General features: G+C 51.2%; 9 protein-coding genes across 9 annotated transcripts; 3 read left to right on the top strand and 6 right to left on the bottom strand.

The window, feature by feature from the left end:
- Positions 1-1,122: 1,122 nt before the first annotated feature.
- Positions 1,123-3,695, top strand: Aud_003554 (PDPK1 family serine/threonine-protein kinase; the record flags this gene model as incomplete). The annotated part of the gene is made up of 2 exons (XM_043288504.1): positions 1,123-3,294; positions 3,351-3,695. 2 exons carry the CDS (start codon positions 1,123-1,125, stop codon positions 3,693-3,695), a joined length of 2,517 nt encoding a protein of 838 aa, XP_043144439.1.
- A 1,248-nt stretch (positions 3,696-4,943) lies between these two features.
- On the bottom strand, positions 4,944-6,957 carry Aud_003553 (Zn(II)2Cys6 transcription factor; the record flags this gene model as incomplete). The annotated part of the gene is made up of 3 exons (XM_043288503.1): positions 4,944-5,790; positions 5,851-6,385; positions 6,465-6,957. The coding sequence occupies 3 exons, from the start codon at positions 6,955-6,957 to the stop codon at positions 4,944-4,946; spliced, it is 1,875 nt and encodes a 624-aa protein (XP_043144438.1).
- Positions 6,958-8,135: 1,178 nt separating this feature from the next.
- On the top strand, positions 8,136-9,865 carry Aud_003552 (BTB/POZ domain-containing protein; the record flags this gene model as incomplete). The annotated part of the gene is made up of 2 exons (XM_043288502.1): positions 8,136-8,621; positions 8,681-9,865. 2 exons carry the CDS (start codon positions 8,136-8,138, stop codon positions 9,863-9,865), a joined length of 1,671 nt encoding a protein of 556 aa, XP_043144437.1.
- Positions 9,866-10,332: 467 nt separating this feature from the next.
- Positions 10,333-11,880, bottom strand: Aud_003551 (putative serine--tRNA ligase DIA4; the record flags this gene model as incomplete). The annotated part of the gene is made up of 1 exon (XM_043288501.1): positions 10,333-11,880. One exon carries the CDS (start codon positions 11,878-11,880, stop codon positions 10,333-10,335), a length of 1,548 nt encoding a protein of 515 aa, XP_043144436.1.
- Positions 11,881-12,229: 349 nt separating this feature from the next.
- Positions 12,230-13,950, bottom strand: Aud_003550 (cytochrome b561 domain-containing protein; the record flags this gene model as incomplete). The annotated part of the gene is made up of 5 exons (XM_043288500.1): positions 12,230-12,724; positions 12,785-12,847; positions 12,922-12,956; positions 13,012-13,230; positions 13,752-13,950. 5 exons carry the CDS (start codon positions 13,948-13,950, stop codon positions 12,230-12,232), a joined length of 1,011 nt encoding a protein of 336 aa, XP_043144435.1.
- Positions 13,951-14,477: 527 nt separating this feature from the next.
- Aud_003549 (putative acyl-CoA:6-aminopenicillanic-acid-acyltransferase) lies at positions 14,478-15,716 on the bottom strand (the record flags this gene model as incomplete). Its single annotated transcript, XM_043288499.1, has 3 exons — positions 14,478-15,113; positions 15,173-15,577; positions 15,660-15,716. 3 exons carry the CDS (start codon positions 15,714-15,716, stop codon positions 14,478-14,480), a joined length of 1,098 nt encoding a protein of 365 aa, XP_043144434.1.
- A 707-nt stretch (positions 15,717-16,423) lies between these two features.
- On the top strand, positions 16,424-16,858 carry Aud_003548 (uncharacterized protein; the record flags this gene model as incomplete). Its single annotated transcript, XM_043288498.1, has 1 exon — positions 16,424-16,858. One exon carries the CDS (start codon positions 16,424-16,426, stop codon positions 16,856-16,858), a length of 435 nt encoding a protein of 144 aa, XP_043144433.1.
- A 394-nt stretch (positions 16,859-17,252) lies between these two features.
- Aud_003547 (glycoside hydrolase family 1 protein) lies at positions 17,253-18,769 on the bottom strand (the record flags this gene model as incomplete). Its single annotated transcript, XM_043288497.1, has 2 exons — positions 17,253-17,386; positions 17,437-18,769. 2 exons carry the CDS (start codon positions 18,767-18,769, stop codon positions 17,253-17,255), a joined length of 1,467 nt encoding a protein of 488 aa, XP_043144432.1.
- A 622-nt stretch (positions 18,770-19,391) lies between these two features.
- Aud_003546 (glycoside hydrolase family 95 protein) lies at positions 19,392-21,626 on the bottom strand (the record flags this gene model as incomplete). Its single annotated transcript, XM_043288496.1, has 1 exon — positions 19,392-21,626. The coding sequence occupies one exon, from the start codon at positions 21,624-21,626 to the stop codon at positions 19,392-19,394; it is 2,235 nt and encodes a 744-aa protein (XP_043144431.1).
- Positions 21,627-21,762: the final 136 nt, after the last annotated feature.

Below are 21,762 nucleotides of genomic sequence, written 5' to 3'. Positions count from 1 at the left end.
GAGAGATATTGACGCAGACGATGACTAGCCGTCAAAGTGCAATGAATCTGTCCGTGATACTTGTTTACCCGACTCCATTTGAACAATAGCAGAAAGTCCACTAGCGATCTAGTGATAAGCTGGGAAGGAGCAGCGGAGTCTATTTATGTAGTTCTGAGTTACCCTTCGCCTATGGAGAATAGAGCAACATCGTTGTAGGTAACATACTTATTAATGACATAGCCCGATAGAACCACTCTAGAATGGGGTCTAACCTTTCAGGGTGAGAGGATGTATGAAGTGCACATCATGAGATAGCTATCCACTGCATACGCATACGTCAAAAGCCGAATGTGGCATCACTTTCTTCCGTCAGATGCTTTCTGCCTGATACCCCAGGCATCAATATATATATCAGGCACAGCCAAATCGACAGTAGGTAGTCTATCTATATCTGTACAATTACAGTAGCAAATAATATAGTCAAGTTCATCTCGAGGATATTAAGACCATTATCTTACAAGGAACCCTCAGTCTCCAGCATTCTTTTCTCTTTTGTCTTGTCGTCGCAGTCCTCCGCTAATCTCGCTCATTTGGGCCCCAACTCGACTCAGCCTCTTCCGCTCCATCGCTACAGAGTACTTGTTATTATTATCTTTTTGGACCCCCTCCTCTGACTACTTTTCTCACTTCTTTGGCTCATGACCTTCTTTTTCATATCTTCTTGATTGCTACTCTTTCTGTTCCCTTCGTTTCTTCGCTCTTGTCTTCATCAACATCGACCTGCTGCTCCCCCTTTTTATCTTTCGTGGTTGCTTTGGCTGTATCATGCATCACCCACTACTCCCCCGACCGCCGCCATAGTCCGTCGGCCACCCCTCTCCAAGTCCATTCACTAACGAAACGGGCGACTGATATTTCCCTTCTCTCGACATTCTACCCGTATTGCATCCATCACAACCCCTTCTTCCTCCTTGAGGCCGCTACGGTGTCCGTGGCTTCTGCAACTCCACCCTAAATCGCTCTCTTCTTTGCTTCCTCCGCCTAGATCGAAGCTTTCCCCTTCGAGTCCCGATTCGCATTACCTCGATTTTTCCATTGCAACCTGGGTCCGTAACGGGCCATCCGCCATCCGTGCCCATCATGGACGGGGATTTGAGTCTCTCCCAGTCCTTGGGGGGCTTACGGATTGCAAATCCAGATAATTCCTCTCTGCATTCATCTGAGGATACAGCGACTCCAACTCCGGGCGCCGGTACCTTAACCACGGCGGCAGAACCAGCTCCAGCTCCAGACCTAGAGCGCGAGTCGACGATGCGATCGACGTCAATACAAACCTCGAACGAGCACGACCAAGAGTCTTCTATCTCCCCTTTTCCTGAAAACTACTCCAAATCCTCCGACGACTGTAATTCTGCCCTTCTCCCTCCTGATCTACCACAGCACCAAACTCCGCAATACCTCCCCTATACGCCGCAACATCAACAGCAGCAGCAACAACACCCTCCTCAGAACTCTTCGCGCCCTCTATCCGCTTTCTATCCGAACGGTTCCTCCTCGACATTAGCCCGCGAAGGCTCCTATCGTATTCGTACGGATTCTGCTGCCTCCTCCGTCTCGGAAAGTCTAGCACGTGCAGAATCCCGAGGTGGTTCTGCTGCCTATCAAGCTGGAGTTCCAGTGCGCGATAACAGTCACAGTGACCGATCTTACCGGTCTGCGCATCGTGCCCCTGGGAATGGGCCAATAATGCGTCAGTCCTCACGAGCTCACGCACGCGGCGGAGGAGCCTCACAACTGTCCGGGTCCCCTTACGGCATGGAAAATGGACCGCCAGCGAGCAGTGAAGACTGGCAAGAGCGTGGTGCAGCTGTCTCCGTGAGGCAAGAAATTGACGCTAATGGCAAGCCGGTCGCGCGGTATATCAAAAAGGGGGTCCGCGATTTCTCCTTCGGACAGACATTGGGAGAAGGTTCATACAGTACTGTTGTATTAGCGACGGATCGTCAGACGTTGAAGGAATATGCGATCAAGATTCTCGACAAACGTCACATCATTAAGGAGAAGAAGGTGAAATACGTCAACATCGAGAAGGATACCCTGAACCGGCTCACAGAACACCCCGGCATTGTCCGACTCTACTACACCTTTCAAGATGAGCGCTCGTTGTATTTCGTGCTAGATCTCTGCAAGGGCGGCGAATTGCTAGGAGTGTTGAAGCGGATGTCTACCTTTGATGAAGAGTGCACAAGGTTTTACGGTGCTCAGATTCTCGACACTATCGACTACATGCACAAACGCGGCGTAATTCATCGCGACTTGAAACCAGAGAACGTTCTTCTGGACAGCCAAATGTACATCAAAATCACTGACTTTGGCACGGCAAAAATCCTTAATAACCAAAGGAAGACCGATCAGGACTCTAGTGGAATGCCATCGCTCGACTCCTCTGAGATCCCGGAAGATGAACGGGCAAGCTCTTTCGTCGGTACGGCAGAGTACGTCAGTCCAGAGCTTTTGACGGACAAGAATGCCTGCAAGGCTAGTGATCTGTGGGCGTTTGGCTGCATCATCTACCAACTCCTGGCCGGCCGTCCTCCGTTCAAGGCTGCGAATGAGTACCTGACTTTTCAAAAGATTGTCGCGCTTGAGTACGAGTTTCCTGTGGGCTTCCCTACGGTTGCTCGAGACCTCGTCGAGCGCCTTTTGGTCCTTGACCCGGCTAGGCGTCTCCCGATTGAACATATTAAAAATCATGAGTTTTTCCAAGGCGTGAACTGGGGCTCGGATTTATGGACACGGAAAGCACCCCGTCTCAAGTCGTACGCACCTCCACCTCGCGAGCCCATCAAGCTCAATGGGGGTGGTGACAATGACAGCTTCCCCCCCGTTATCTCGACGGCACCATCGAACGCTCCCAATTCCAACGCCCGAGTAGTGCCGAGATTGGTAACAGAACTACCTCCTCCGAGTCAACTTGATATTGAGTGGTCCCCCGTCCTGACCAAGACCAACGAAAGAATACTCAAATTAGGAAACTGGATGGTCCTTAGCTCTCCCGCCGGCCATAGTCCTGTCTCGAAGAATGGGGGCGGTGAGATCGAAGCGCCGAAAAAGTTTTCGCGGTTCTTTGGCGGTAGTACGACAAAGAAGCGGCAGCGTTTGGTTATGATCACTTCCTCAGGGCGGATCATCATGGCTGCAGCCGGAGGGGACGACAAGAAGGCCAAGATGGAGCTTTCTCTGCTCGCGCAAGGGACGTCGTATCGTAGTGCCACGGATTCGAAAGGGTTTTCGTGTTGGGTTGTAGATACGGTATGCTGATCGTTACTTCCCTTTAAGCTTTCTCTTGCTAAGTTTCATGCTTACAGCGCGACAAACATCTCGTCTTTGAAGACCCCAAGCCGTCATCGAGTACCATGGGTGCAACGGCGTTATCTGTCCAAGAATGGGTGGATACGCTAGACCGTGCGAAAGAGATGGCTCTTGCTCAACAGAGCAACGGGTCGTACTCTGATGAGGCATTCAGAGATTTGTCTTCTGGATTGTCCAGCCACGCTAACACACTGGATCGAAGCTCCGAGCTTCAATCCGAGGGTGGCCCGTCTGGGCGCGCAACCTTGGTCAAACCTCAGCCTAACGACTCTGACTCAGTCAAAGGGCGGAAAAGATTTAGCAGACGCCATTCTAAGAACGGCCTGGCGGCAGTCTTCTGAGCAGCTCTTCCTATCGTTGATGATGACAAAATATCAATTCATTCTCAAAGGGTCTATCCTCCGCTCATTGGGTTTCTCTGGTATCGTCCCATTACTCTTCGAGCCTGTTGCCTAGCTATTAGCCCCCAAACCTCCGTCGCCTCTTTTCCCTCGACCCAACCCTATGACGACGGCATATTTGCGCCCTCCGAAACGATGTCGGTAGAAGCTATACATATTCTTCTTCTTTCTTGGCCTGTCTCGTTTGACTTGTGGATATCCGAGATTCACATGTGGCCTTCTCCAGCCGTATATTCTCCTCTGATCATTCCATCGCTTCTCTTTTGTTCGCAACTGTAAGAATTCCCTTTGTCTGGTTGAAAGATCTACTTTGATATTGCATTTCTGCAATGATGAGCGTGCTTTTCGAATCGATATTGCTGCATTTAGATTGGCAGGCGTATGCATCTGTCTCTCGTCGTACTGGTTGATGTTTGTTCTCTTCTCTTCTCATCTGCCTCCTTTTCTTGACTTCTCTTCTCCGCCGTACCTACTCTACTCCGCCGACCTCCCGAGCTATACATGGGAAAAGGACTCTAAAGCCTGGTCGAGCTTCTGCTTAATCATGGAACAGAATAAGTCTGTGCAAATGGACGACTTCTCTGACTATTGGCTCCTACCTTTGCACTTTTGCTGCCTCGGGTTGCTTTTCTGTTATTATACCATTCGGTTTGTTACACTGAGCGGGCTTTTTGGTTCTCGAGAATCTTTCTTTCTTTTCTCTCCCCCTTCATCTCTTCCCCAGTTCTTCTATGCAAATTCGTCCTCCTTTATCAAGTGGTGATATCTCTCCTTTCCACCTTTCCTTCAGACCCTGTCCTCTTCCTATCCATACACATTGCCATTCCTGTTACATAGCTTTTGCCAATGCGATCATATATTCGAGCATGATGTTCGGCCTCTGTTGTCTGAATAGTTGCTCTACCCTTTTGATCTATTCAGGGGTTGCTTTCACAGTGGCCACTGCTGGGAGTTGGACAAATCAAACAATTGTATCTTACTGATTCAAAGAGTGACACGATAGACACTAAGAAGAAAAATATCACCAGATGCGCAAATCGATCGCTTACAACCCTCTTAGATTTAAATTTGTCTTTATGTACTAAGGACTTCACGTGACACGCAAATATGTACTCACAAGCATGACGAAAGGGACGCTACTTCGTCAAGCAAGCAGGAAGGAAAAAAAAAAAAAAAAAAAAAAAAAAATTATATAAACAGCCAATCGATTTTTGAATCATCAAGTTCCTGTATCCAATCAAAATCATCGTCGTCATAGTCAGTCGTCAAAGGCGAGCGGGGCGACTTGTCGAAGAGCTCGTCCTGTTGTGCACGTCGCCTGTTCCGCTCCTCGCGCCGTTGATCGCGTTTGCGCCACATCAGGCTGAGCACCCACGCTGCGTTGCGGACATTAACGCTCGTTATGTCGTAGTAAAGAGCGCGGAGTTTCTCGAGAAGGAAGGGGCGGTGCGCGGGATCGCGGCATTCCGCGCCCGCGATAAACGTGGGCCAGATAAGGCACTTGAAGTGTGGATCGGCGACCGGGATGAGTGCAATCTGGTTGATGAGGATGTTGGTTACTGCGCCGTGATCTGGAGGAAGACTGAACGAGGTGGTAATCGTTGAATTACGTTCTGACCGTGGGCGGGAGAGGACGCGACTGGCGTAAAGATAGACGGCGGCCTTGTAGACGGTGGCGAGGGCGATGCGCATCGATAGATCCTCGAGGTAGAGACAAGTCTGCATTGATTCGGCCCACGCAACTGGGTCAAATGCTTGTATGTGTTCAAGGAGGGCCTCAGGAGATTGGAGCGGGCTGGAGCCGTCGGGCAGGAAGACCGAGGAAAACGACATTGTGTGTTGCGAGATAGAATCCTTGTCAGGCGCCACAAAATGTCCAGCCTCGACGAAAAAGATGACTTCGAGCAGATAGGCTGGGCAACCGACCCAGGAGGTCTCTTCTAGACGCTTTAGAACAGCTGGGCCCATAGTGGAGGAATAGAAAGGCTGTGTGAGAGAGCCGGGACGAGCAAGGGTGGATCCCATTAGCTGAATTCTGGCAACTGTTGATCAGCTCTAGTCTAGGTAGATGGATTGACGAAGCGGGAAGACCTACAGGAGACAACCATCAATGGCAAAGGTGTCCAGCCAGTTCATCATGCCCTGCGCCTGAATCGGAGACTTTGATTGCTGCCGGCTCTTGAGTAATTTCTTCGCCCCTTCCAAATGATACTTCCAAGCGCCGTCTCCTGATTCAATGGCGTCCATAAGAGCGAGAACCATAATTGCTGCCAAGGTTCGGTTGTCGTTACGCATGACTGGATCACAAATGTCAAGCGAAAGCTGACGAAGAGCGCGTTGTTTGAAGCCAAGAAAGTGTTCGTAGTCCTTGGAAGACGGACGCCTGGCCATGGAGCTGATCACAGCTCGCTCCACCTCTTCCGAAGAGAGTGCCGTGCCGCCATCTCCCGCAGCGTCTGAGGACCAGGGCAACGAGAACTCAAGGTTTGTCAAGATTGCGTGATGTAGTGCCCCTGTGGCAGCGAGAGCATGGGCGAGGAGCGGGGAATCGCCAACCAAGAAGGTCAAATCACGGTAGGGATTTCGCACATCGGAATACAAGGCAAGATAGCTCACTAGATGCTGGTTGACTGAGAAAGGCGGTAAACTGTTAGACAGTTCCACATCTGTTACTGAAGGCAGGAAAGGCAGGAGGGATTAATGACGTACAGTGAAGGATATAGAACCTTGACAGCGGGCTGAGGTCTTTCAACACAGGGTCCACCAGTCCCCAAGGCGTCGGGATATAGATAGGGGCAGGAGTAGTACATTGTGTGGAGACCAAGCCGCCAGCGGTGCTTATTACAGCCTCACTGATAGGCTCAACATCTGGCGCACTTGACGTTTCATCCGCCCTACATGCCGCAAGTCTGCCCGATTCAATTGGAGAATGAGCTTCCGTGGTGGGCGGTGGCATCGCACCGTCGGCGAGCATGGTATTCACATCGTGGATATCAGTCTTTTGAGCTGTTGCAGCACCCATGACATCGTCAAAACTGCGTCCCATCATCTTTCCTCGACTAGCAACACCACCCTTGACCCAGACAAGAGGTTTACGATATCCCAGGCACTCCTTCCCCGCATCCCGACATTTCCGACAAGTGGGGAGGCCATTGTCGCAGATAATGCGGCGGCGACGGCAGGTGTAACAACCTTTAGTCATGACTTGAAAGATGTCATAGACTAGCGGCTGGTAGCGCAACCTTATGCTATGCTGGACGGACTGCTATCCTGTACAACCGAGAACAGAATATCCAAGCATGACACTCGCCATCATTGAGCAGGGTGTCAGGAAAAGTCGAAGGCCGTGTACGCTTTCTCAAACCACCAAACCATCTCTTGACGCGAGTGAGACTGTCAATTCAAGTAGAGAATGAATGCTCCGCAGGATACTTCTTTGAGAAGACGGATTATCTGACGCCTGGACGGAGACGTGAAAGAAGAAGTTCGAGGACAATGACGATTAATATTTCCGTATCGATAGTTAACTGACTGCTGGGCTATCAGATGAGTCATCATTCATCACTAAGCTAGTTACGCTGAAGCGGGTTAGATCAAAACACTGGCATTGTTTCATACATCTCAATACACAGATTACGGTATCATATACCTAAGGTATTTATAGAGGTACATTCATTCAATCTACACATGCACACTGTGGGCCAGCAGAGATGATTGTATCACCATCAACTTTAATGGTATTATCGGAAGATTCTTAATTTCTTATAATTATGCTTCAAAGGTAGTTTATTTTGTAGAAGACAATAAGGGAAGTAGTTTACCCCGCTGTGTTGTGGAGTCGATCTTCCATGGTGCGGAAGCTCCCTAGTCGGTAGTCTACCAAGCAGGTATGTACCTACATGGGTAGACGTATGTACTTTTAGATGTTGTGCCTCTGTGTGGATATTTGCTTGACTGCTACGGAGTACTGCTTCCGTCTCTTGTTTCAGCTTCTGAAGTTTTGCTAATGGTCTCTTTGTCCCGGACCTTCATCCTCGCATCGTCTATTTAGATCCTCTCTAGTCTCACCTAGTCTCCCCGCGGGAGTCGCTCAGCTTATCCATTCCAGGAGGGGCGCAACATATCGCAGCGGGGAATGAATCCACTAAAAATCACAACAAACGCGGTTAACTTTCTTTAGTACGATCTTATCAAGCAGTCAATCCCTTTGTTTCCCTGTTTTCAGCCAGATCGCTTGACTTCTGTTGGGTTAGTCAATGTTAAATGAACGCTGCACACTTCTCTCTGGTGTCTGTCACCTAGTGGTCTCCCAAGCGCTTGCAAGCTGAGCTCGAAACGGAGGCCATGATCATCAAGCCTTTTTCCACTTCCGCAGTTCAAATGGTCTCTCAAGCCCAAGTTCTTGATCGCTATGCGCCGATGCAAAGCGCACCCTCTTCTGTGTCGCGTCATTCGCATAGCGGTCGCCGCCATCGCTCGAGTCGTTCCCATCATGGCGGTCCTTCTTATCAATCCCAGAATGATTTTCCAATCTTCACCCACACCGGTGATGTTGAGATCGTGATACGCGCCGGTGGACAGGAACGACGCTATCTTCTGCATCGATTGATACTGGCGCAATGCTCTGGGTTCTTCGAGGCCAGCACAAGCGAGGGATGGTCGCAACAGGGCACAGCAAGGCCTCAGCACATCGATACGGGGATAATGTCCAGGATCAGCGAGGATAACTCGTCGCTATCGAACGGGTCAACCCTTGCGCAATCAGAGAGCGGCGCTTGTGGGGTTCACCCAGAAAAGAGGAGGTGGAGATACGAGCTGGATTGGGAAAATAAGGCAGACGACGAAGAGCCTATACTTGTCCAAAAGGTCAGTCTGAACAATATTCCATACTAAGTCCAACAACTGACGACGATATGAGGATATAGCAGCCAACGTTTTCCAATGCCATAGGGAGCGATGCCGTCCACTTTCCCCCGTCGATGACCAAACCTTCGAGCGCACAAACTGGCTTCATCCGATCAATGGCAAATCTAGCAGGAATGCAATCCGTTGTCAACCTGCCTCATACGGCAAATACAGCAACTGTGGAGATGGATCCGATCATCCGTGACTATGACAATCTGTTTCGCCTGTTCTACAACTACCCTCCTCTTCTCAATAGTGTCAACATCGCGACTGCTTATGCCGAGTGCCGATCTCTGCTTGCGCTTGCCGACATGTACGATGCCTTGGCGGTTACTGGACCTCGAGTAGACCATCATCTCCTCGGATTTGGATCTCGACTCTTCAAGCAGATTGCCAAATACCCCCCGAGCTACCTCAAGTTGGGGTACCTCGCGCGCAGCCGGGTCATCTTCTCCGAGGCACTGATCCACGTTGTGGGCCAGTGGCCCGCGGCTCTACCGCACCTTCGCAACGGCTCATACTCACCCCTCCCGAACTCGGTTCTCGACATCATCGAGGACAAAGTCGAGGATCTAGAAGACCTAAGGGCGCGCGTCGACTCGAAGCTTCTGCGGTTGACGCTCACCACTTCGCGCGGCGAGCGCGTCACCCCTACAAATGCATACCTCGACTGGCTCGCCGTCTCCCTCTTCCGCCAGTGGCTCGTGGACAACACCACCCCGCCGCCGGCTCCGATCCTCAAAAACCCTTCGACGAACCGTCTGGCTGTCACAAGCGCAAACATCAGCACCGGCCCCAGCCCCAGCCCCAGCAACAATACCAGCCGCCGTCCACAAAGCAGTCATCGCACCCAGGAAACCATCTCGCGGGCCTCCCCTCCCTCGCCCCCTCTCTCCCCAGCACAGGTCTACCGACTCATAGGCTCACCTTCGACGCAAGCCTACCTCTCACACGACGAACTTAAGAAATTCCTCAAAGTCCACCCCACCCCGTCCGCAGACTCGCTCTACACCCGGGACGTCCTCAAACGCTTCGAGCGCAAAATGGACGAAATCAAGCGGCTGGCCCGGGAAATCGTCAAGCCGCTCCTGAGGAACTTCCTCGAGTTGGACCTGAAGGGTACCGAGCTGGGCGACTCGGCACTCGGCGCGTTACCGTATCTCACCTGCACGAAAGTCGAGGATGAAGATATCCCCTGGGATTGAGGAGTGACCATAACGACTAATGATACTTATACGCCGCTTTTTCTTTTGATATGATTTGATTTGAATGAATAATGACGCGGGCACCTATGTATGCGAAAATGGCGGAGTTCTTTTCTGATTTTTTGTTGTTTCTCGTCATGTCGATACGATCACGATACCCCCTGCTATATTATGCCATCTGATTCTAGTTCCTTCCCCTTCGTTCATTTGCCAGAGGGCAATTGCCTTTATTTCCGTGGTGTTTGATGCCCAGATGTGGTGTGATAGAGTCGCTCATTAGCTTAGTTAGGCTGTAATACATTCGAAGTATTGACTGCTCCTATGTGCAGGTCATCCCTCTGCAGTAAACAAACAAAAAGCAGCGAGCGTTATAATATATACGGGCGCCAAATCAACGTGTTCTACATATTGTACAGCATGATACAGCGGAGGCGAGAGAATATGCATACAGAATCGCCCGATGGAACCTACGACTTCTCTCCAATAACCTCCAGACCCCCCATCCACTTCCGCAGCACCTCCGGAATTACAACAACCTTCCGTTTCTCATCCCATCCATTCTCCAAGATAGCGGCCAGTACACGCGGAACGGCCATCGCGGTCCCATTGACAGTGTGCGGGAAGCGAGATTCCTTCGCCGAGCCTCCGCGCACACGCGTACCCAGCCGTCGACTCTGGTAATCCGTGCAGATCGAGGCGGAGGTGACTTCTCCCCAGCCGGACTCGAGGTCAGGCGAGGAGCTGTCGCTGTCGGCAGCGGGGGCGCGCAGCCGCGACGGGAACAGAGCCTCGATGTCGCGCTTGCGGCTGGCGCTGGCGCCGAGGTCTGTGGTGGGCATTTCCAGGACGCGGCAGGGGAGGTTCAGGGCGGTGAGGATCTCGGTCTGGATGTCCAGGAGCTCGGCGAAGAGGTCGTCGGAGGAGCTGGTTGCGGGGAAAATATCGGCCCAGCCGAAGAGCTCTACTTTGGTGAATTCGTGCACGCGGTACAAGCCCTTGGTGTCTACGCCGCGGGAGCCTGCCTCGGCGCGGTAGCAGCGGCTGGCGCCGACGAGTTTGAGGGGTAGGTTGGAGGCGTCGAGTTCGCGGCCGGCGTACATGGCTGCCAGAGGGATCTCGGCTGTGCCGGTTAGAGAGCGCTGGGGCTTACTCTTGTCCTTGTCGTTCTGCTCGATGGCCCAGATCTGTTGCTCGTTGTGCTGGTCGCGGGGCTGGAAGCCGCACGCTTCAGCGATGTAGGAGTAGACGATAGACGGCGGTGACACGACTTTCCAGCCGCGGTTACGGGCCACGCTGAGGGCGTACTGGATCAGCGCTTGTTCCAGGAGCGCCCCTTCGTTTATCAGAAAGTACCAGCCCCAGCCTGTGGTGGTCGCAGAGCTTGTAAAATCGATTAGCTCGAGGGCGGTGCCGATAGCGACATGAGATCGAGACGGGTCTGGACGGCTGACCCACTCTGGGGGAGACTGAGGGTCGAAATTGATGTATTTGACGAGCTTTGGGTCGTCTCCGACGGGGGTCTCGGGGGAGGAAAGGTTCGGCAGGGATAGGGCGAGCCGTTGGATTTCTTCGGTGCAGCTTGCTCTCCGGGTATTCATTGCATGCGATTCATCCTTCAATCGTTGTGCCTCTGACCGGAGAGATGCCAATTCTTCCTCAATGGCACTGGATGCGCCATCTTGTCGAGCGGATGCCGCAAGATTCGCTATGGTCTTCTCGAGTTGCTTAATGCGGGACCGCGGCGTTTTGAGATCATGATCAAGACGCCTTGCTTCTTCGGACAGTTCTTGGATTTTGTAGGGATAATCAGCGTGTGCCGGATAATTCCGATCCACGCTGTTTTTCGAGTAGAGCTCTGCGTTCTGGCGGATATGTTTGATGTCGGGGGAGGGTTTCGGAGCGGTTGCGGGACGCAGCAATTCCGAGTTTCGAGCAGACGCAGTGAAGTTGCGTCGGGTGAGCCTGCTCGTCAATCTGCAATTGAGGCAGATGTACGGTGATTTAATCAACGCCATGGCAGGCCAAGGGATGTGGAAGTTATAAATGCGCGGGAGATATGGGCCGATGGGAGGAAAAAGATAAGAGCTGAGCTGTCCCCGCCTTTCCTAATTCAGTAATCTGCATACTAGCACTTTATGGTCTTGATACCCACGTTTCTAATACTTATATGATGCATTCCGTCATGTATTTTCTCCGTATTCCTTTAGATAGATATTATATATGTCTGGTGCGAGAAATATATCCTGTACACAATCTCTCCCATTGATATCCAGGCCGGCAATATGCAAGCATCGACGAGCTGCGTCCTGTTTCCTATGCGCATTCATTCAAACTTCCTAGCAAATTATCGGAAGGCAAATCGCTCTAGAAGCCTAATTTATGCTTCTTGATTCTGGCACCGACTCCTGCGACGATTAACACTGCTGCGACAAGAACTCCCCAAAGCGGAATGTGCAGAACATTCACATTATACGTCGTCTGCGTTGCCGCTGCCACGGTTGCTAGTTCCAGGACAAGCAGCGAGTATCCAAAATGGCGGTGGTACTTGTACAGTCTCTTGCCCGCATCAGCGCTGCCAAGGATCGTGACAGGGAAGAAATACTGAACAAGTCCCAGCAGTGCTTGAAGGATGATGCAGATGTAGGTGATTAGTCCGAAGATACTATGCGGCGATGTTAGCCGCGGGTGATCGCCCTTGTTGATCTCGATAATGATGAATGCGGTGACGAAAGCAGCCAGGCTGATTGCTTGGAGCGAATAGTGGATTCGAGTGCCCAGGAGCTTCTGCTGCGGCGTCGCAGTTGGCTGTAGAATAAGAGCGGCTTGTACTTGGAGAAGTATAGCGGAGGAGTTGAGCAGCTATAGAAATTAGGCATCGCCCAAAGTATCATCTATAACTCGATATAATGGTCAACGTACCGGATGAGCAGAAAAGAAGATCAAAGGATGGGAGAAGATGCCAGCCCAGATGAGGGCCACAAGCTGGGAAACCGCGTCAATCACAGGGAACACCAGAAGACAGCCATGCAATCTGCTGCAATGGTTAGTTATCTTACAATCAATATACCGAACTGAGCAACAGCGGCAGTCCCTGCAGCCGATGAATTAGTATCAAGCCAGACAACCTCACATTTAGCAGCACACACCTTTGATCAAATTGCGATAAATAGGATCGCTATCTCTTTGCGTTACTGCACCTGGTCCACCCAATAGCGGCTCATCTTCTCTGGCCTCAATGGTCTGAGGATGTTCTTGAGGGACTCCTGTGGCAGAGGCCATGATATTACTGCGGAGGCCGGTTGTCGTCTTCCAGATGGTCTTCGAGGTGCCGAGATATTTGTATTGAAGAAAGATAAGAGGTTCAACTGGTAGTCTGATGGTTAGATGCTTGCAGCTTATAATAATAGGCTGGGCAAGTCGATGACGAATTCCAGGGCGCCGATTGCCAATCCATGCGGAGAAGCGCAACTACGGAGGAAAATCGAACGCCCTGGAAGTCTTCTACAAGCCACTACGCAGCCAGCCAATCCTAGAGAACAAGAAATTTAATATCAATGATTTTATATCAGATTCGAAGCAGACAAAATATTGTACCACCAAACGAAATCACAAGCGACCCAGAACTGAACCATGAAATCAAAACCGAAGCCAAAACCAACACTTCATCGTCCTCGATCTGCTGCAAAGTTAGCAGAACACAAACCCAACCTCACAAGTAGAAAACCGGAAAAGATTTCCTAAAGCATGATTAACAGACAATATTAGCATCGGTCTTAGGCATCCTAGCAATCACGAGCATTCTGGAGTTGGGGTTTGCAACCATACCAATGTTCGTTGGCAAGTCTGCACGACTCATGGTCGCACTCATGGCTGCAGAATCTCTCACAAAGATGGTTGTTCAGCTCGTCCTCATCACGGCCGCTGCCACCGTCGTCGGCGTCTCCACTAGGGCTCGGGGGGCACGAGAATGCGTCAATCAGCAGCTGGGGGTTAGTAAACATCTCGAGGACCGGTGATAGACAGGTCTGGAGGTCCTGGGCTTCCTCCTCCACCAAGTCTGCAAGCTGCTCTTCGAGATCATCCATGACTTCGTGATAATATCCGCCTCTTCTGGGTGCGCGTTCAGCAGGTCTGTCTGTTCCTGGAGGGCGGCCAGGAGGGCGTCGCGCTCGTTGGATGGGTCTTGATAGGTAGACATCATGTCATTCCGAGAGAGGAACGGGGTTGAATTTTATCAATAAGAGGTATCCGAAGAAGAATGGATATCGCTGATGAGGATCAGGATGATGATAATAATGAAGCCATTCAAGTGCAAGTCCAGGCCATTATATATATCGACGAGGACAAATATTTAGTCTTCATCTGGGACCGACAGCATCTGTCTCATTCGAGGCAGAGTGTATCAAAAGTTTGTGCACAATAGAACAGTTGAAAATGCCATTGTTGTCTTGCACAATGTGTTGTCTACTTTTATGTCTTACAACATTCAGACCCATTTTGGAAGAGACAACGCAAGGATTGAGCGCATCATTGAGTAAATCCACATGAGAACGGAATGTAGCTAGAGACATTGAGAAGACATCAATGATCTTGAAACCGCAATCCAACACTGTTATGCCCAAGGCATCCGTATCACGGCAGTCTCCTCCCCAGAACCTGGTCGACCAACGACAAGTTCCGCGCTGAGATTGTCTTTCTCCAGATTCATAATTATATTGAAAATGGTCTTAGACCGCACCGCAGGACCCCGGCTAGGATCCTCCGAGCAGCAGATAGCCTGCGGCGCATTAAAAGTGTCCGAAAAGATCTTGTCCCGCAGGAGACTCGGAGTGATCTGAGAGCCGGCGATTCCGCCCCCGATCAGCTCCCGAACGAGCTGGCGGACTCGATCCAGTCGAATTGGGGAGCCGGAGAGCCATGGAGGCTCGTACACGTTCCGATTCTCGATGAAGTGGTTAGTGTGAGGGATAGTTCCCAACTCATCTTCCTCGAGATACACGTCTCCCACTGGCGAGAGTTCAAGTCCCAGTGCGGTCGTGCTGTCTGCAACTAGGATGTGCACACTGCAAGCTATACCTCCCAGCCCGGAGATCCTTTCGGCCGCCGTCTGGGCAGATGGGCTCTCAAGACAGAGGCGGAGCGCCACATGGATAGGGATCTTTGAGCTGATGCACGGTTTCGCCCGAATGGCGTTGAGGCAAACGCCTACACCTGCGCTGTTGAACCCAATCTTTCCAACGATACCGGCCTGTTTTAATATCAGTGTTAGTTTGTATTGACAAATAAAACTGTCGAGGGTAGACCGACCTCGGTAACCACATAGACTTTTGGTTTGCCGGGCTGTTCGATTGACATGATAGCGATATTCTTCCCCGCAGCGGGAGCCCAGTCCCAGTTCTGAGCCAGGACTCGTCCCTCGTCATGTTTCTTCCAAGATAGACTTGTGCAGCCATCGGAGAAACTGCCCATGGCAATTTCACTGCGACAGTTCAGCGCCACAATATCGAGAAGATCGACCCCCGCTCCCTCTGCTATACCCTGCATCTCTTCGTAGATGTCGCGCACTTTCTTCTCCAGTGATTCACGGAACTCCTCGGCGAGATTCCTGACATCGTTCCAGGACATCTTAGAGGTCTCCAGGAACATGTCTCCGTAGACTTTGATTTGGTCCTGGATCTGCTGTGATAGGATTCGGCCATGTTCAAGGCCGATCTATCAGTCACCAAAGTCAGCTCATACTTCGCAGAAGCAAAACAAGCAGATGTAATGAAAACAATTGTCGGGATGGATTTACTTCTCTTGGAGAGCCCTTCAGCTCCAATCTGGGCGGTTCTTCGATCTGAAGCTGCATTGTGAGGAATGGCAGTTAGGTGAGTATATGAGTATACCACGAAAGCTTCAACGCCTGGTATCTGCAGTTTCAGGGTGGAAGAAGATGGAAACTTGATGATTTATAAGGATTTGGGGTAGGTTGTCCCCTCATTTGGTCGGCTGTTTTCCGAGACCCTGGTCATTTGCTGATCGGGTTGTGTTCGGAGATAGTTGGTCGTCGCTGCTGTGTAGAGCTATGTATACTTACCTGATAGCATTATAGCTTCATCATTATTCTTCTTAATTTGCAAAAAGTTCTCATACTTATATGACTAATTTTGGAACTTGATGAATTTTTAGGAATTCTGCCTCTGCCATCTTGTCATCTATGATAGGTCAAGCCATGTCTAGTATACTCAAGATAGGCAAGATATGGCCTCCATCACTTTCATTCACTGTCCTCACACAACCACAAATATTGTCATGCCCTATCCAAGTTATACAACATTCACTACCTCACGTTTGTTGATATCCTGCGTGCACGTCGCGTCTAATCTCGCATCTATATATCACTCCCACCACGCCCCCTCCTACGTTCTTTTAACAACCACTCCATACGAAGCTCAATAATCAACACCATGCCTGCAGAAACCCTGTAACATTTTCTTTACCAGCTCCATCTCCTGCCCTTGCAACCCTCTAGATCGCATCTCTTTCAATCCAGCCTCATCAAGCGACAATCCTAAAATGGCCAACGCAGAGCAAGAACGCCAGAAGATCCTAACTACCCTCTCGCACATCTTCTGGTCGAACACCGACGTCTCCACCGGCATCACCCACAAACCCTACGGCGTGGACTGGATCAACCTCGAAAGAAACATGTACCGCCTCTGCGTTCTCCAAGGCAAGGTCCGCGACGGCGACAAAGTTCCCGAGGATCCATGGGAGATGTTCCTGCGCGAGTTTGCGCCGCTCACGAAACGCCCCGCTGGTCAACGACAGCCCTCGACTGCGTACTTTCCTAGCTCGATTTTGCAGTCTTCGGTGGGGAATGCGACTGCGACTGCGACTGCCAGTGCGGGTCATGACGGCCAGCCTCATGTGCGTTTCGAGGTGCCCTTGGTGCGTCGCTCGGATGAGAATCGGCGCAACTTGGGCCGTATCCCGCGCTACTTGAACTGAGGGCAGGCAGGCTGGGGCTCGGTTTTGTCGTTCCTCGGCACCTTTTGAGATTGTGAGTTTTTTTGGTCTGGATGAAGGACGGAGACTGACACTGTTTGCAAGCGTTTTGTCAAGTTGCGATCAAGTTCGATCTGCTGGCGTTGTCTGTGGTATTGCGGGATGGCTGGCTGGCTTGGTACGGATATGCACTGGACAATTATCGGGCGTTGCGCGTTTTGAATGGCATGGTCACGGCAATGTTGGTTCTGTACAATAATTGCTTGCTTTGTGAGATGTAAATGCGTCCATTCTATGACTGTTTGTATCCTGAGATTTGTCTTCTAATATCTGTCACATATCATTCAACTCTATTTAGTGTGCAAGGGTCTAATCCTCCATCGGCATGTGGAAACATTTAAGACTCCTTGATCAGATGCTTAAACAGCTTGGCAAGGTAATACGCAGACTGCTTAGGGTACCGAGTCTTCTCTGGTGAGTCAAAGTCGATAAAGGTACAGCCGAACCGATCGGTATAGCCCGCAGCCCATTCTGCGCCATTATCAGTATTGCAATTTCACACGAGACAGAAAAAAACCTACCCCAGTTATCGGTGAATGTCCAGGCAAAGTAGGAGCGGATATCGACGCCATCCTCCTTGACCGCACGAGCTAGTGCCCACCCAACATATCCCTCGAAGAACCTGATGCGGAACTGATCGTTGAGAACTCCGGGTGAAGGCGCTGTCTCGCCCTTGGCGGTCGTCCCGTTCTCCGTCACGTAGATGGGCATCTGGTACCGAGACCAGATCCAATTCAGAAGCTTTCGGAAGCCCCAAGGGGCAGCCCGCAGCCACTCCGTGTCGCTCTCTTCGCCTCGAGGGATACCCTGTTTATTGAAATCATGAATCTCCACATTCCCCTTGTGGTCGTTGATGTCCGCAGGCGTGGTCTTGTGCTTGACGAAGAACGATGTGTACGTGTTCATGCCGTAGAACTCGGAACTCCCAAGCACCAGCTTCGACTCCTCCGGCGTGAACTTGGGCAGACGGTCACCCAGCTGCGCCCTCATGGAGGCCGGATAGTCACCCGTCCTGTAGAGCGGGTCTGCGAACCAGGCAATCTCGAACTCGCGCGCGCGCTCAGCGGCTTCTTGATCCAGCGGGTCGGCTTCATCCCATGGCTCAGACCAGTTCCCGTGAAGAGTGATGCCGATGGTCCCCTGCTGATGGGGTTGAAACTCCTGCTTGTAGAGCCGGGACACGTGTCCGTGGGCGACCAGCTCTGTGTGCGCAACGATGAATGGCTCGGTGGACGAGTCGCCCTCCTCGTTGCGGTCCCGGAAAGAGGAGCGACCCGGTGCGTGAACGCCCGCCGCATATCCAGCCAGCGTATAGACTCCAGGTTCATTGAATGTGATCCAATGCTTGACGCGGTCGCCGAGTCTCTCAAAACAAACACGAGCGTAATTGACAAAGTCCGGCACGAGCTTTTCCTTGTTCAGCATGCCGCCGTAGCGATCCTCCAGGGCTTGCGGCGTGTCCCAGTGGAAGAGCGTGACAAACGGCGTGATGCCATTACGGAGCAGCTCGTCAACCAGATTCGAATAGTATTCAATCCCTTTCTCGTTGACGGGGTCGTCGCACCCTCCGAGAGGAATGATGCGAGACCAAGAGAGGGAAAAGCGGTATGCATTGACCCCATACGTCTTCATGAGCGCCACATCTTCCTTGTACAGGTCGTACGAGCGCACCGCGTCATCGGCAGTGCTTCCGTCCTTTACCTTACCAGGTGTGTGTGCAAAAGTATCCCAGATTGATTGGCCTTTACCGTCTTTATTCCAGGCCCCTTCCACCTGGGCCGCCGCGGTGGCGTAACCATGAAAGAAGTCGCTCCTCAAGACGTCTTTGAGATCTTGGACGGATTGCAGGTCCATGTCTCTTCTCTCCGGGCCTTTTGGCAGTCTGTTTCTGGATCTAAGCCAAGGAGAGACTCGTGCAGGAGCCAGAGGAATTCGTAAATGAAAGGCTTAATTCAGCGATGATTGAACACCAGATTCCGTCCATGGTTCTCGTGACAATTTGGCAGGTTTATTCGATCAGGCTTGCTTGCTGTCATTACGATATCCGGCTAAATTGAACATTTAGCTCGTCAATTGGCCGGTCTATTCCACCATCCTGTCTCTTCATTGCTGGATAATTCCATCTGGGCATTGACCAAGTGGGGTATCCAAAGAGGGGGAAATAAATGATGTATCATACATCAGATCACTCATTGAGGTATCAGTCGAAAGAAGGACGATGTGCCTGGTTCCCCGACTGGATCTAAACAACGCTACGCTGTCTTTGATGATAGAAGGATTGGGAGGGGACAGATCTTGTTCGTTGGCGCTCCATCCCATCTGGAAAGCCATCCTGGCCCCTAGGAGTCCCTGTGAAGGCATGCGAGTAGGATGTGCCAGTTGCCATTATCTAGATTCCTGATTGTATGTCATTATTACGATTAAAGAAACAGTCGAGCTTCTTGACAGCTATATAGCCACACGCACAGTCCGGAAGTCAAGGCTTAATTCTATGAGATCCCCTGCCCTGGATCTCGATCCGAGGTCCATTGTTAGGAAAGCAAAGGACTGTTTTACGGCCGAATTCCGAGTAGACAGTCACAGCATCCTTTATCTGACCGTTTTCCCAGCTGAAATCTAACTTAAACCCTCCACGAGCGCAGACATTCCGAAGAGACCCAGAACACCAGGCTCTGGGGCAAGCGGGAAGGAGTCTAATAATTCCCTCCTCTTGGGATTGAAGGAGCATCTCCAGGATACCCGCGCCGGCGCCAAAGTTACCGTCGATCTGGAACGGTGGGTGCGTGTCCAATAAGTTGGGCAGGGTTGACTGCGCCAGTAAGAGATCAAGGTGCTTCGCACACTCCTCAGCTGCCAGCAATCGTGCATGCAGATTGATTAACCATGCGCGGCTCCAGCCCGTATGACCGCCTCCATGGGCCTGACGTCTGTGCAGCACGACCGAGCAGGCCTCGGCTATTTTGGGTGTTGTTTCCGGGCTGATGGTGTCTCCAGGATGCAAGGCCCATAGATGAGAAACATGCCGATGACCGGGCTCTACTTCCGCATAATCCGAAGCCCATTCTTGTAGTTGCCCGAAAGACCCGATGCGCAGGGGTGGAAGTCGGCGCAGGGCGTCTAATGCTGCCGGTGCAAGCTTAGAGTCCATTTCTAACTCTTCGACACTCTTCAGGTAAGCGCTCAGGACAGCATTTACAATCTGAATATCAATGGTGGAGCCTTCGCACAGGACACCGGGCTCTCCATTTTCATCATAGAACGTGTTTTCGGGCGACAGTGACGGATTCGTGACCAAAAACTCTCCGGATGCATCTTCAACCAAGAAATCAAGAAGAAATTGCACACATCCTTGCAGAATTGGAAACATTCTCTGGAGGAATCCCTTGTCGCGGGTGAAACGGAAATGATCCCAGATATGAACACAGAGCCAAGCACCTCCTAGAGGCCAAAGAGTTGCTGGCATCCACGTGTCTACAGGAGAAGTATCAGCCCAAATATCGGTGCAGTGATGAGCGACCCAGCCACGGCAGCCGTACATCTTCTGTGCTGTCTCCTCTCCTGATTTCGCAACGCGCTCTAGTAGAGAGAATAGAGGCATCTCACAATCGGAGAGATTGCAGACATTTGCCGGCCAGTAATTCATTTGCAGATTAATATTTATCGTGTATTTACATCCCCAAGCTGGATGGAAGGATGGATTCCATATACCCTGTAGTGTCGCTGGTAAAGCTTTGTCCTCATCTCTACTGCACGATATCAATAGGTAGCGACAGTAATTATGGTAGAGTGCTATCAGACCAGGGTCATGCGAATCCTTGATTCTCTTGTCAGTCGGCATGTCACAGTTGTTGGGACTCAGGTGCATTTCCATGCGACCATAGAGTGATCGGTAGTCTTTCACATGTCGCTCCCAGATCTCGTCAGTAGAGTGCAGCAAAGCTGTGTCCAAATCAGACGAAGCCTTCTTGTCTATGTCGTCGCAACGGTAAGTGGTTTGCGCCGAGATTAGCACCAGCGTGTCTTCAGCACTGACCAGCAGTTTGTTTCCGACTTGAGTGACAGAGCCTTGATTATCCGCTGTGCGAACTTTGACCATGCAACAAGCCCTGTTGCTCTTGTGTCCACCAGGGGTGATATGCATGGTAATTGTCTGGTCTTGTGCCGTGACGTCGTCGAGATATTCATTTGTTTCGTATTCCAAATCACTCATTCGGGTGAGCCGCAAGGCAAACTCCGTTCTCTGAGATGTCTGGACTCGCATGGCAATCACACCGTCGGGGTTGCTGGCGATGACTTCCCGTCGAACCTTTATACCTTTGTGCTCATATTCCACACGACTGATAGCACGCTCAATATCCAACGACCGTCGGTAGTTCCGCATATATTCGGGGGCATGACCAAAGTCGAGAAACAAAGTCCCCAACGGTTCATAATGCCGTTGACTAATGGGATGAGAGAAGAAGGCCAGACGAACCAGCTTCTCCGCCTCTGCGTGGTTTTGCTCTCGGATCAGAGACCGCAGACGTGGGAGATACTTAGATGCATTACGAGGAACACGATCTTGGGGACCTCCATACCAAACCGAGTCCTCATTGAGCTGTAGCATCTCTGTATCGGTTCGCCCATAGACCATGGCGCCCAGACGGCCATTGCCCACTGGCAATGCTTCCTCCCAGTTGCCAGCAGGCTGCTGGTACCAGAGTTCCGACATTATGGCGTGCAATGTCCAGCCAAACGGCCAGTCATCTTGTTTAATCAACGAGTGTTGACCGTGATAGTGGGCGTGGATTTATCCTAGTGACTGACCCAAGTCGGTCGAGTCGGGCCGTAAACCGTCTCTGTTTGGT

This window comes from Aspergillus udagawae, assembly GCF_001078395.1.
Source record: "Aspergillus udagawae IFM 46973 DNA, scaffold_2, whole genome shotgun sequence".
NCBI classification, from domain to species: Eukaryota; Fungi; Ascomycota; class Eurotiomycetes; order Eurotiales; family Aspergillaceae; genus Aspergillus; species Aspergillus udagawae.
The sequence above is the reverse complement of the archived record's forward strand: the minus strand, read 5'-3'. Positions and strand labels throughout refer to the sequence as shown.